Raw genomic sequence first — 13,975 nt, forward strand, 5'->3', positions numbered from 1 at the left:
TTAGAACTTGCTTGATAAATCAATTTCCATTCTTTAATTCCATGAAAGTAAAAAAAAAAGCTCTTTTATTACATTATTTTTAGATTTCTTCTTTCCATGTTGCTTAGGCTGTCCTTGAGATTCTGGGCTTAGGTGATCCTGCTTTCATTCATAAGTAGCTAGGGCTACAGGCATGCACTATTGTATCTACTTTTCAGAATTATAATTGGCACAACATAGCAGCCTAACCAAAACTTTTAAGTCATGTGACTTTTGACTTGTTTTTTATACAATTTACTTATAAACGTTCATATTTTAGATATGAATTTTAAGATTTGGTCTATTCCTTGAAAGTTGAAGTAATTAAAAAAAATACTTTTTAAAAGAAATGAACTAGGCTGGGAATGTGGCTTTGTGGTAGAGTGCTTGCCTAGCATTCATGAAGCCCTAGTTCAATTCCTCAGTACCACATAAACCAAAAATGCCCAAGTGGCACTGTGGCTCAAGTAATAGAGTGCTAGCCTTGAGCAAAAAGAAGCTCAGGTCCTGAGTTCAAGCCCCAGAACTGGCAAAAAAAAAAAAAAAAAAAAGAAAAGAAAAGAAAAGAAAACTAAAAAGACCTTTTCCAATAGTACAGTAACTAAGACCTGAACATTTTCAGTTGTCTTCCTAAATGAAATGTCAAGGTAATATATTACTCAGAAAATTTTTGGATTGTTGAAACATTATATAGGACCCTCCCCTAGCATATCTTATTTTACTAATCAATCAAAACTGGATTAATATTAGGAATCATTCTGTTGTCAGGGCTTGGTAGCACATGTCTACAATCCCAATCGAAGGAAGTTTGCAAGTTCAAGGCTAGCCTGGCTATAACAGTGGGACTCTGGTCTTTAAAAAGAGAGAGAGAGAAAGAGAGAGAGAGAGAGAGAGAGAGAGAGAGAGAGAATGTTTCAGGCCTTACCTTTTCTTATGTGCTGTCTGTTTGTTTGTTATAAAGACCTGATATCCTGCTCTCAGTTTATTTTTTTAATGGAAACAAATGAAAATGAAGTTAATCATTCATTGTAACTTGGTGTGTTGAATTATAGTACAAATTTGTTTTAGAAATAATTACTTCACTAATTTGTCAAAACTTGATTGAATGTTCCAAATATATATTAAAATTCTATTTTTAAAATTTTATACAAGGGGCTGGAAAGGTGGCTCAGTGGTAGAGCGCTTGCCTTGCGTGCCTGAGGCCCTGGGTTCGATTCCTCAGCACCACATAAGCAAAAAGAAAAAAGCCGGAAGTGGCGCTGTGGCTCAAGTGGTAGAGTGCTAGCCTTGAGCTGAAGAGCTGAGGGACAGCGCCCAGGCTCAGAGTTCAGGCCCTACAACCGGACCCAAAAATAAAAAAATTTTATACGAATAAGTGGGAAGTTGTTTTTAATTGGGTGGTGGAATCAGTGAAGTTAACTTATATAATTTACATTGCCATGAGAACTTTTAATCAATGGCTTGTTCCTTTGAATACTCTTTCATATAATCTGAAATCTAATGGTTTAATTAAAAATCCAGATCTAGAATGCCTTTGAGTGTTTAGTTTTTTTTAAGTACATTTCTAAAAGACCTTGTCATGTATGGATGTTCTAGCAATACCTAAAATTACTTCTGAGCATCTTTCTTATATATGGATGCACACACAAAAAAGAATACAAACTTTAAAAATTATACCTATTCCTACCAGGCGCTGATGGCTCATTCCTGTAATCTTAGCTACTCAGGAGGCTGAAATCTGAGGATCACAGTTTGAAGCCATCCGGGGCAGGAAAGTCCATGAGAGTCTATCTCCGACAAACTACTCAGAAAAACCCAGAAGTGGTGCTGTGACTCAAGTGGTAGAGTGCTAGTCTTGAGCAAAAGAAGCACAAGGACAGTACCCAGACCCTGAGTTCAAGCCCCAGGACCAGCATCAAAAAATAGTGTATCAGCATTCTATGTACTGATTGATGAATAATCGGATGAGAGTATATAGATATTAGAATTATATCTCTATGATATTTACTTCTGACTCATTTAATTTAGTAGGAAGTTTCTTTTGACACATTAAGAAATAATTTTGCAGAAATGCTAAATTTTTCTCTCTTGTATTAGCATTAAAAACTCAAAATATGCATTAAATTATGCTATTGTCATTGAATGGAAAAAATGTCTAAATCCCAATTATTGGTCACTTTATGGAGTAAGTTCATGAATATAGTTCTAGTCTGTGAAGTAGTCCTTTGTTTTGTTTTTGTTTTTGTTCTGATTCTAGGGTTTGAACTCAGGGCCTGGATATTGTTCCTGAGACTTAGTCAAGTTGAGCCACAGCTCCACTTCCAGCTATTTTAGTAGTTAATTGGAGATCAGAGTTTCACAGACTATTCTGCCTGGGCTGGCTTCGAACTGAAATCCTCAGATCTCAGCCTCCTGGGTAGCTAGGACTGTAGGCATGAGCCACCATCACCCTGTTCATGTTTCTTTTTAATGAAATAAATGTGAAAACTGGAACAATACATTTAAGGCAAATGAGATATACATATCATCCTTCACCTTTATAGTATAGTAACCAAAGAACTATTCCTATGTGCTTTAAAGACAAAATGCCACCAATATCCTGCCCCTTGTAGTATTCTTATGAGTGAAATTGAGCATATTTTTTGTTAAAGATAAAGACATTTTTAATATTTCTGTAAAATGTCTGTTCATACGTTTTCTATTTTTTTGTACATTAATTTCTAGGAATACTTAAATATTAGAATATTGCTATAGATAATATTTTCCCCACAAATTGTCATTTGTTTTTGTCATTGAAAAAACTTTTTTTTTTGGGGGGGGGGTCCGGTCGTGGGGCCTGAACTCTGGGCCTGGGCGCTGTCCCTCAGCTCTTCAGCTCAAGGCTAGCGCTCTACCACTTGAGCCACAGTGCCACTTCTTGCTTTTTTCTTTTTGCTTATGTGGTGCTGAGGAATGGAACCCAGGGCCTTAGGCATGCAAGGCAAGCACTCTACCACTGAGCCACCTTCCTAGCCCCTGAAAAAACTTTTAGAGTGTGTATATTACTGTTTTTTTTCTACTCAGGATATCTTCCTATAAATTTCTTAGCTTTTTAGTTCTTACTATTTTTCCTTTTTGTATCTTCCTCTTTTCCTCCCAACATCCCCTCTCTCTCCCTTCTTCCCTCATTTTTCTTCCTCTCCTTCTCTGCCCTCTCCCCCTCCCCCTTTTTTTTCTTTTTCTTTTCTTTTCTTTTTTTTTTTTTTTTTTAGCACAGGGGATTGAACCTAGGGCATACCAGGCAAGCATTCTGTCACTTGAGCCATGCTACCCTTCAGCCCATTTGGCTTATATTTTGTGTTTTGAGGCAGACTCTTGCTGACTGTCCAGCCTGGCCTCAAACTTGTAATACTGCTATTTCTGCTTCATAAGTAGCTGGAATTATAATCTTGTACCACCATGCCTGGTCTATCAAAAAAGCATTTGAGACACCTTCAAGATGATTTGTTGTTGAAGAATGAATGTTATTAAATAATTTTAATATATGTGACCCTGATTCATCTATTTTGAAGGCCATGTTTTTGGTATACTGTGCACTGGAGAAAGAACCTGTGCCAATGTCCTTGCCTGCTGCCTTGGTGCCACCTTCTAAGAGACAAACGGTCAGTATATTGGGCTCTATGCAGTTGGTTCCCTCTTCAGCATCCGCCAAGAAATCTTACTACTTACCACCTGTAGGCATTCCAACTACCAAAGCATCGTTAAGACAGGTATAGATTTACCAGCATGAAAGGATTTTTTTTAACAAAGTGCATGACATTTAACAGTTGATTACTTGATAAAACTAGAAGGAACATCAAAGGGATTAAAGATTTGGAGCTCCCTCTGGTTGATCCTACATAATGTGATGGTCCAGAGGAAACAGATATTCCTCTATATTTCCTTAGGTCAAACAGATACCTTGTTGACTATGCTTTTATCTACCTGCCATTAAAACTAGAGGTGAGCCAGCACCAGTGGCTCATGCCTATAGTCCTAGCTACTCAGAAGGCTGAGATCTCTGAATCGAGGTTTGAAGCCATCCTGGGCAGGAAAGTCTAGTGAGACTTTTATCTCAAATTACAGAAAAAGCCAGAAGTGGTGCTGTGGGTCAAGTAGTAGAGTGCTAGCCTTGAGCAAAAGGAGCTCAGGGACCATGCCCAGGCCCAGAGTTCAAGCCCCAGGACTGGCAAAAAGAAGAAAGGAAAAAAAAATAGAGGTGAAAGATACTATGTGCTAACACTGCATGATTGCCCTACATAATTAATAAATGTTTTTGTTTAATGTCCAGTTACTTCTTGAATCTTTAGGATCAAATTATCTGTTCAGAGTGGTGCATGGTCTTTTTCTTTCTCTGACTTGCTTCTTGTCAGATTGTTAGCATGAACAAATTGGCCAATTTGGCTACAGTTAAGAATTCTGGACAGAACTATAGAAAATGAAAATAAAAAACTATTTAAATATTTCTTCATACAAACTTTGCCAGTTACTTGTATTAATGTGGGAATCATAACAGGTCAGGTGTTTCATCATACTTAAAAGGGAAATAAAAGTAAAATTAGCATATGCAAATATACTCCCAGCTGAATTGTGTTTTTGTAATTTTCTCTTTACTGCAGTATTTTAGTTTCAATACAACAGAGATGAAGCATGACTGTAATATTTAGTAGGAAATATCTGTTCCGAATTTGGGACAGCTACTGCTGTAGGTTGAACAAGTGAACTTCAAAGTTTATTTTATTTGGCAGAAATACTGTTTTTTTTTTCTCTCCCTCTAGTGGGTTGTATCCTCTGCAGAAAAAGCTAAATATGATGAAATCTTCCTGAAAACTGATAAAGATATGGATGGATTTGTGTCTGGAATGGAGGTCCGTGAAATATTCCTGAAAACAGGTTTACCTTCTACTTTACTAGCCCACATATGGTAAGACTGACTGAAATTGATTTCTAAAAATGCAATTTTCTATTATCTGTAGTTTTATGCATTTTTATTTTGAAGTCATTTTTGTGAGCAGGTTTATATCTCAAAGTTCTTTATAGAGTATATTTAAATCTGAAGTACTAGCCAGGTGTTGATGGCTAGCTACTCAGGAGACTGAGATCTGAGGACTGAGGTTCAAAGCCATCCCAGGCAGACAAATCCACGAGACTCTTATCTCCTATTAACCATAAAAAAAACCTGGTAGTAGAGATGATAAAGCCTCAGCCTTGAACAAAAAAGCTAAGCAAAAGTGGCGCTGTAGCTCAAGTGGTAGAGTGCTCACCTTGAGCTGAAGAGCTGAGGGATAGCACCCAGGCCCAGAGTTCAAGCCCCATGAGCAAAAAAAAAAAAAAAAAAAAAAAAAGCCAAGCAATAGCTCAAAGCCCTGTATTGAAGCCACAGTATAGCATCAAAACTTTAAAAGTATTTTAAGAGTTTTTCAGGATAAGGGCAAAACCTTGATCTAAAGCTTTAGAAGATAGACAGTGATACTCACTATTAGAATATTATATGAAGTATCAATTTAAAACAATATAAATCTAACAATCAAATGTCTGAAACTTAAATAATAAAAGAAATAGCATCTTTAAGACATATTTATATAATTCTTCAGGGTACATGAATATATTCATACCTTTATGTAATTTATATGCTCCTTAAAGAGAAACTAATTGGTCATGGTGGCTCACACCTATAATCCTAGCTATTCAAAAGCTTGAGTTGTTCAGGCAAAAAGTTAGCAAGACTCCATCTCAGGCAATAAAAACTGGGCAAAGTGGTACACATTTGTTATCCCATCTACTCAGGAAGCATAAATTGAAAGATCAAAGTCTAGACCTACTCAAGTAAAAAGTGAGCTCCTACTCAAAAAAATAAAAGCAAATAAGGCTAGAGGTATAGCTCAAGTGGTAGAGCACCCAAGTTCAAATCCCAGTTTTACAACAACACAAAAAGAGGAAAAGAAAACCTTAATAATACTAATGAATTTCACACTAAATGTGATTATATGTGGAAAATCCTTTGTAGTTTGTCTACTACCAGTCTAGCTATACCAAAGTTTATCTTCAAGTTTTCAAAGGCAGCAAACATCTGAAGTTAACTATGTGTTTACAGAGAGAAACCTAGGAAAGATAAAGAAGAATAGTAGGTCTGCTTTCAAAGGGATATGTGCTCAAGAATGAGAAAGACTATACAGGCACATTTGTTAATGGCTACTATTGAGTGCCTAGCTATCACAAATAGGTTTGGCATTATGCCCAGACTTTTATAAAAGTACCTGTCTTTAATTTTTACACTAACCTTACAAGATGGATATTATCTCTATAGATAGGAAATTCAGGCTTGAAATGTTAAAAAGTTTGATTCAGATCACAAGGAGAAATAAGGAAAGCTGAAAGTCAAGATTTATTAGATACCCTTGCGTGAAGTCTCTGTCAGGTCACAGTGACTTTCAGAAAATTAAACATAGGATTTCAGAAAGCTGAGCTTCAAAAAGAGGAGGGGGATGGAGGGAAAGAGGGAGGGAAGGAAGGAAGGAAGGAAGAAAGGAAGGAAGGAAAGGAAGGAAGGAAGGAAGGATGGATGGATGGATGGATTTGCTCTTTCTCTTCAAGTGATTTTGTAAAACTTTCCAGATTGTTGCCTTTCCTTCTATGTGATTTGCATTTACAACTGTCCTTTCTACTTTGAGGTGGTGACCTTTGTATCCTGCTACTCTTAAGAGTTATGGAGGAATAAACTAACATGGAAATTTTTAATTGTTTTAGAATTTTTGTGGCATCACCAAATGAACTAGATTTGTTGAGACTTAGGGTTCATCTGTTTTTAACATCTTTTAATGTTATAAATTTGGGGAGTAAGGGGCATAAAAATTGACTGTCAGTGGAGACTCATCCCTTCAATCTAATAATAGGAGCATACACCTCAACATAGCCTTTACCCAGTCTTGTGTAATCTATAAGAAATAACCAACTAAAAGGACACAGCAGAATGAAAGCTTCACTAGATCTTTACCTCCAGATGCACAAATCCTAATGAAAAATCATTACTTTTATGAATAAACAAAGAATGTGTCTCTCGAAAGCTAACAACTCCACAATAAAAGACTTAAGTGATAATGAAGAGGATTAAAGCTTAAACAATGAACTGAATAAAATGGTGGAAAAAATGGCCAATGAAATAAAGAAGGCAATGGAGATATGAAAGAGGAAGGCCAATGAAGATAGAAATCTTGAAAAAAATAAAATTAAAATCCTGGAAATGAAATGCTCAGTAGCTTAAATTAAAAACTTAATCAGAAGCCTAGCTAATAGAACAGAAGTTGAAACCATGATATCATTGGTTGAGGATAAAGCATTTGCATTAAATCAAACAGTCACAGACATTAAATAAAAACACTTTAGAAGATACCAAGGAAACTTATAAGATGCTCAGATTCCATGAAGAAAATCAAGCTTTTGAATCATGGACCTAGACAAGGGAGAACAAATATAAAGTAAAGGCACTGAGAACCTATTCAGTGAAATAACAAACAGAAAACTTCCCCATGCTTGAGAAAGAGAGGGTCATCCATGTGGTAGAGGCTTATAGAACAGCAAAAAGCAATATCAGAGAAGAAACACCCCAGGACACATTGTAGTTTAAGCACTAGATATCCAGAATAAAGAAAGAATATTTTTTATTTATTTATTTTTTCCAGTCCTGGGGCTCAAACTCAAGGCCTGGGCACTGTTCTGAGCCTCTTTGTGCTCAAGGTAGTGCTCTACCACTTGAGCCACAGCACCACTTCCAGCTTTTTCTGTTTATGTGGTACTGAGTAATTGAACCCAGGGCTTCATGCATGCAAAGCAAGCACTCTACCACTATGCTACATTCCCATCCCTAAAGAAAGAATATTTAAAGCTGCAAAAAAGGGAACACAAGTTACTTACAATGTCAAGCCCATTAGAATAACAGCATATTTCTCAACACAAATTCTAAACAAGGAAGGTATGGAAAGAAATCATTCAAACCCTGAGAGATAACAATTGTATCTGGAAAGCTATCCTTTATAATTGATGGAGAAATGAAAACCTTCCGTGATATACAGATCTAGAAAAATTTGTGACTACTAAACAAGGACTGCAAAAGATGAAAGAATCCAACACAGAATAAGAAAATTCAAAAGCAGGAAAATAGTTGAAATAATAGACCCTCCTAGATGCATAGATACACAAAGCAGGAACAGGCAAGATGCAAATGACAAGAAATGTGGCATATATTTCAATGGTAATGTTGAACATTAGTGGTTTTCACTCTCCAATTAAAGGACATACAACGGAAACCTGGATCAAAAGCAAGACCCAACCATTCATTACCTAAAAAACAAAGCCAAAACAAAACCAAGGAAACAAACAAACAAAAAAACCCTCAACACTTCACTGACAAGATAGAGTATGGATAAAGATCTTCCAAGCAAATGGACCGCTGTAAACAGGCAGGAGTAGCCATTCTTTTTTTTTTTTTAATTGGTGGTGGGTCTTGAACTCTGGGCCTGGGCGCTGTCCCTCAGCCCTTCAGCTCAAGGCTAACACTCTGCCATTTGAACCACAGTGCCACCTCCAGTTTTCTGGTGGTTTATTGGAGATGAGTCTCATAGACTTTTCCTGCCTGGGCTTGCTTTGAACCACGATTCTTAGATCTCAGACTCCTGAGTAACTAGGATTACAAGTGTGAGTCACCGGTGCCCAGCAAGAGTAGCCATTCTTGGAGCTGGGAAGGTGGCTCAGTGGTAGAGCGCTTGCCTTGCATGCATGAGGCCCTGGGTTCAATTCCTCAGCACCACGTAAGCAAAAAGAAAAAAGCCGGAAGTGGTGCTGTGGCTCAAGTGGTAGAGTGCTAGCCTTGAGCTGAAGAGCTGAGGGACAGCGCCCAGGCCCAGAGTTCAGGCCCCACGACTGGACCCAAAAAAAAAAAAAAAAAAGAGTAGCCATTCTTATAGCTGATAAAATTGACTATGAACTAGTATCAGTCAGAATAGACAAAGAAGGTCACTTCAGAGAATGATCTATGAAGAAGAAATTACACTTATTAACGGATATACACAAAATAGTGACATATCCAGGTTTATTAAAAAGGCAATTCTGGGCTTAAAAGCCCTGATAGACCCCAGCATAATAATAGTGGGAGACTTCACTATCCCATTCTCATCCATACATAGTAGGGAAGGAAGAAGTCAAATTATCTCTCTTTGCAGATGATATGATCCTATATTTAATAGACTCCACAGGCTCCACAAAAACACTCCTATAGCTGATAAATACCTTTGGGAATGTAGCAGGACATAAAATCAGTACTCAAAACTTAGTAACTTTTTAACATACCAATAGTGAACAAGCTAAGAAAGAAAGTAGGAAAACAGTTCATTTATAATTGCCTAAAAATAACAATACCCTAATCATTAACTCAACACCCTAGCCATTAACTTAACCAAGAAAGTGGTAGATTGCCCATCTAGCAAGGTCAGGACTCTGATTTCAGACCCTAACACTGTCATATGAAGAAAATGTGGATATGGTGTGTTTTTGGCCCATCACACACTTTGTAGTGGTCCTGAAAATTAATAAAGCTTGAAGTAGACTTAATTATAGGCCTCTGCCAAGTATCAGAATGAATATTCTCTTTTTTCAACCTGTTTAGCATTTAGTTTTAAGTAACCTGTTAGTTTATGTGATTGTCTCTTTTTAAAAATACGTTTTGAGGAGCTGGGAATGTGGCTTAGTGGTAGAGTTCTTTCCTAGCATACATGAAGCCCTGATTTTGATTCCTCCGTACCACATAAACAGAAAAGGCCAGAGTGGTGCTGTGGCTCAAGTGGTGTCCTATCCTTGAGCAAAAAAAGGCTCAGGGACAGTGCCCAGTCCCCAAATTCAAGCCCAGGACTGGCAAAAATTTTTTTGAATTTTTTAATTTAACTGATTATTTTTTAAATTATACCTAGTTATAGTAATTTTTTCTCCTTAATTTTAGGACGATATTAATAGCATTTATATGCCATTCATTTTGTTTATTTGTGCAGGGCATTATGTGACACAAAGGACTGTGGAAAGCTTTCAAAGGATCAGTTTGCTTTGGCTTTTCACTTGATCAATCAAAAGTTAATAAAGGGCATTGATCCTCCTCACATACTTACTCCTGAGATGATTCCACCATCAGACAGGACCAGTTTACAAAAGGTATGATGTCTTAAAAGAGAACCTGAAAGTATTAATAGAAAGAAGCATATACTATGTCAAGTCACAGTAAGTTTAGATGGAATAATGGAGAAAATGTATCTGGCTAAGTGTAGACCAGTACACTATTGATGGTTTAGTTATTAGTATCAAAAATATGCTCTTTGTATAAATGACATGGTTGGTCTGTAGCCTGTTTATTCTACTACTTATTACACATTTAATAGCTATGTGTTCTGATCTTAAACTGGAAATATGGTCTTAGTTTTCCCTTCATGGATTTGTGAAGTAATTTTTATGAATTGAGTAAAAATTAAATAAAAACTATAAGAATTTTATATTTCATTTCATGACTCACTGTTACAGAAAACAATATAAATTTGAAAACAAAATCTAGGAGATGGTTATTTGTTAATTTTACATCAAAAAAGCCTTTAATTATATGTTGAGGATACAACTGTACATGGTTTTTGCTAGAGATGATCTTTGTTCCTGAATATATAGTTGGATTCATATTTGAACAGCTAAATGTCAGTTTTAGTTACTTTGGGCTTCTGACCAGCAGTTAAAACTCTTTCATTTTATGTATTATTATGCCTTGGTTTCTCTCTTTACCTAGAAACCTTCCTAGTATTGTACAGTCAGGATACCTTGGCCTTTAATCGACCTTTTAAGGATTTGTATACATAGTCTTTACCTTTCAAACTAAATACTTGAGCCACATGTAATGCTCACTTGTAGTACTAACTACTGGGGAGGCTAAGATGAAAGAATCATTTTAGCACAGGAATTCAAGGCCAGCCTGGGTAACATAGCAAGACACCAACTCAAACACACACACACAAACACACACACACACACACACACACACACACACACACACACACACACAAGACACCAGCTCAAACACACACACACGAATCCCAGAGCTTTAGCAAGACACCAGCTCAAACACACACACACGAATCCCAGAGCTTTAGCAAGACACCAGCTCAAACACACACACACACACACACACACACACACACACACACACACACACACACACACACACACACACACACACACACACACACACACACACACACACACACACACACACACACACACACACACACACACACACACACACGAATCCCAGAGCTTTATAACTGTAAATCTCTTAAGACCTATAAAGTAACTGATGCTATGATGATTCTTTAAGATTGCATCTAATAGGAGCTGTCAAATGTGTACTATGTATGAAACCTTTCTTTCAAACACAAATGTTTTGGCTTTTGCTCTAGCAGGAAAGTCTGTGAACTCTTATTTCCAATTAGCTACCAAAAAAGCCAAAGTGGAGTTGTGGCTCAAGTGATAGAATGGTATCTTTGAGCAAAAAGCCCAGCAACAACACCCAGGTCCTGGCAGCAAAAAAAAAAAAAAATCTACTTTAACAAATCTCATAATAGTTAAAATTTGATTTTCTAAGAAAATCAAACCAATAAGATATCAAGCCACTAAGAAAACAAAAATATCATTTACTTACTACCAGGTTTAGAGAGTTACATTTTTAATAAACATTTGATCAGTTTGTGAGCTTTGTATTGGGGCATATTAGGAACTTTTCTTTAGATTCTTTGTGATATATGACATGGGTTCCCTATGTTGAAAAGGCTGAAAATGATGTCACTCAAAAAGATAAAGGCTGCCAGGTGGCTATGGCTCATGCCAGTAATCCTAGTTATTCAGATGGCTGAGATCTGAGGATCACAGTTCAAAGCCCTCCTAGGGAAAGTCCATGAGACTCTTATGGCCAATAAACTACTTAAGCCAGAAGTGGCACTGTGGATTAAGTAGTAGAATGCTAGCCTTGAGCACAAGAGTCTCAGGGACAGTGCCCAGGACCTGAGATCAAGCCCCAGGACTGGAAAAAAAATAAAAATAAAAAAAAAGATAAAGGTTGCCGAATTTATATTTATGCCCTTTGCTATATAATATTCTCAGTTATACATATTGTTTTATCCTTTCATCTATGTAGATTTTTTTCTTCTTTATTTTACAAATTGCTGAGAGTCTCACTGTTTACTTTCCATACAAATTACAAATAGGGGGCTGGGAAGGTGGCTCAGTGGTAGAGTGCTTGCCTCGCATGTATGAGGCCCTGGGTTCAATTCCTTAGCACCACATAAGCAGAAAAAGCCGGAAGTGGTGCTGTGGCTCAAGTGGTAGGGCACTAGCCTTGAGCTGAAGAGCTGAGGGACAGCGCCCAGGTCCAGAGTTCAGGCCCCACGACCAGGAAAAAAAAAAAAAAAAAAAATTGTTAAAAACAAATTACAAATAGGGCAAGTTTCTGAAGCAAATTGTGTTTGTTTATTGACATTAGTATATAGTATACTAGTTTTAAATTTAGTAGATATGTCTGAAGTCCATTCACTAGAATGTAGATACTTAGTGTTAGGTAGCAGTATTATTCATTAAAATGGGACTTTATCATTGTTGTCTTATCTATTAACCAAAATTTAACTTTAAAAATTAAAATTTACATTTATCTTTCAATAATCTCTTTTGCTTTTATAATTTGATTTTCAAAAAAATGCTACTTTTTTGGCAGCTTTGACTAATCCTTTTTGAATGTTGCTTTTCTTTCTGTTTTTTCTAGTTTGGACTATTTTTTCCATTCTGCAGCACTCTGCTTTTCGTCTTTCTTGTACTGTCAGTTTCTTAACGCTACTCTCTCTCAAGGTTAGAGCTTTATTTTATGCATTTTTACAATAATTATTTTATGCATTTTTTACAATAATTTGCAAATAATTTTGAAAATACAAGATTTTTATGCAGCAAAGTGAATGAGAGAAAAATACTTAAACTCATGTCACTTGGTCATTTGTGGGCATTTTAGCTTGCCTCCCCTAGGCTTTGATCCACTTTAAATCACCAAAGTGGAATTTTTGTGAAATTCATGAGACAGTGTGAAAGATGGGAAAAATGCTACATTTTTCTTCCCATGCCCTTGAATTATTAGCTGACCTTTTTCCATGCTTCCAGATTGCATGTCATTTTAGTCATGTACAGTTTCATTCCTAACTTGTTTATGGTTAAACTAATTTGTTTCACTGTGTCTTATTTGATATTTTAATAGCAAAGACTGTCAAATGTTAGTCATAAATTTAAAGTAATAGAATAGGTATAGAAATCATGTGTTTCTTGGTATACTTGCACTTCTGATAGCAAATGTCTCAATAGCATTTAAGTAATAGAAGTTACTATTGGTAATGAAGGTAAGATCAAAGGCTAATTGGTTTTTCATTTTGTTTATCTATCCAGCTGCCTGGCCAAGCCTGGCTTCTAAGTCATGTTTAATACAGAGCTAAAACCCATAAATACCTCATCCAACAATCTACTTTAAAAGTTTTAATTTAATATAACATATACTGTGGAATATAGTAAGCAGTTAAGAGATTTATATAAATTCATAATGATTACAAAATTTAAAAAATTGAATCTTCATGGGTAAATTTTGGTGTTGCTAGTCTAAACAAGAAAGCTCAGTACTAAAAATGCAGTGTGGCATTAAATAGTATAGAATGACTTGTTTGCAAGATTTGATTAATGTATTTATCAGGTTTACTTTTATGTAGTTTCATTTACCTAGCATGCACATGCCCCAAGGGACATAGTATGAAATTGCACATTTTTGAAATTGAATACTCTATAACTTTTATCAGTCATTGAATTAGTTTCCTCAGCTCTGAAATGGAGAATTGAC

At 36.3% G+C, this 13,975-nt stretch overlaps 1 protein-coding gene across 4 annotated transcripts in view; it reads left to right on the forward strand.

Annotated features, from left to right (window-relative positions):
* Positions 1-13,975, forward strand: part of Eps15 (epidermal growth factor receptor pathway substrate 15) — a 118,901-nt gene that overhangs the window by 47,900 nt on the left and 57,026 nt on the right. For 3 of the 4 annotated variants that reach the window (XM_069987243.1, XM_069987241.1, XM_069987242.1), the window contains 3 exons: positions 3,570-3,659; positions 4,815-4,960; positions 10,074-10,230. In XM_069987243.1, coding sequence (XP_069843344.1) covers positions 3,570-3,659; positions 4,815-4,960; positions 10,074-10,230 — 393 coding nt within the window. Of the gene's footprint in view, positions 1-3,569; positions 3,768-4,814; positions 4,961-10,073; positions 10,231-13,975 lie in introns of all 4 variants that reach the window. The other variant, XM_069987240.1, reaches the window with a different exon arrangement.

Source organism: Dipodomys merriami, unplaced genomic scaffold (genome assembly GCF_024711535.1).
Source record: "Dipodomys merriami isolate MVZ:Mamm:240054 unplaced genomic scaffold, mDipMer1.0.p SCAF_34, whole genome shotgun sequence".
In the NCBI taxonomy this organism is placed as follows: Eukaryota; Metazoa; Chordata; class Mammalia; order Rodentia; family Heteromyidae; genus Dipodomys; species Dipodomys merriami.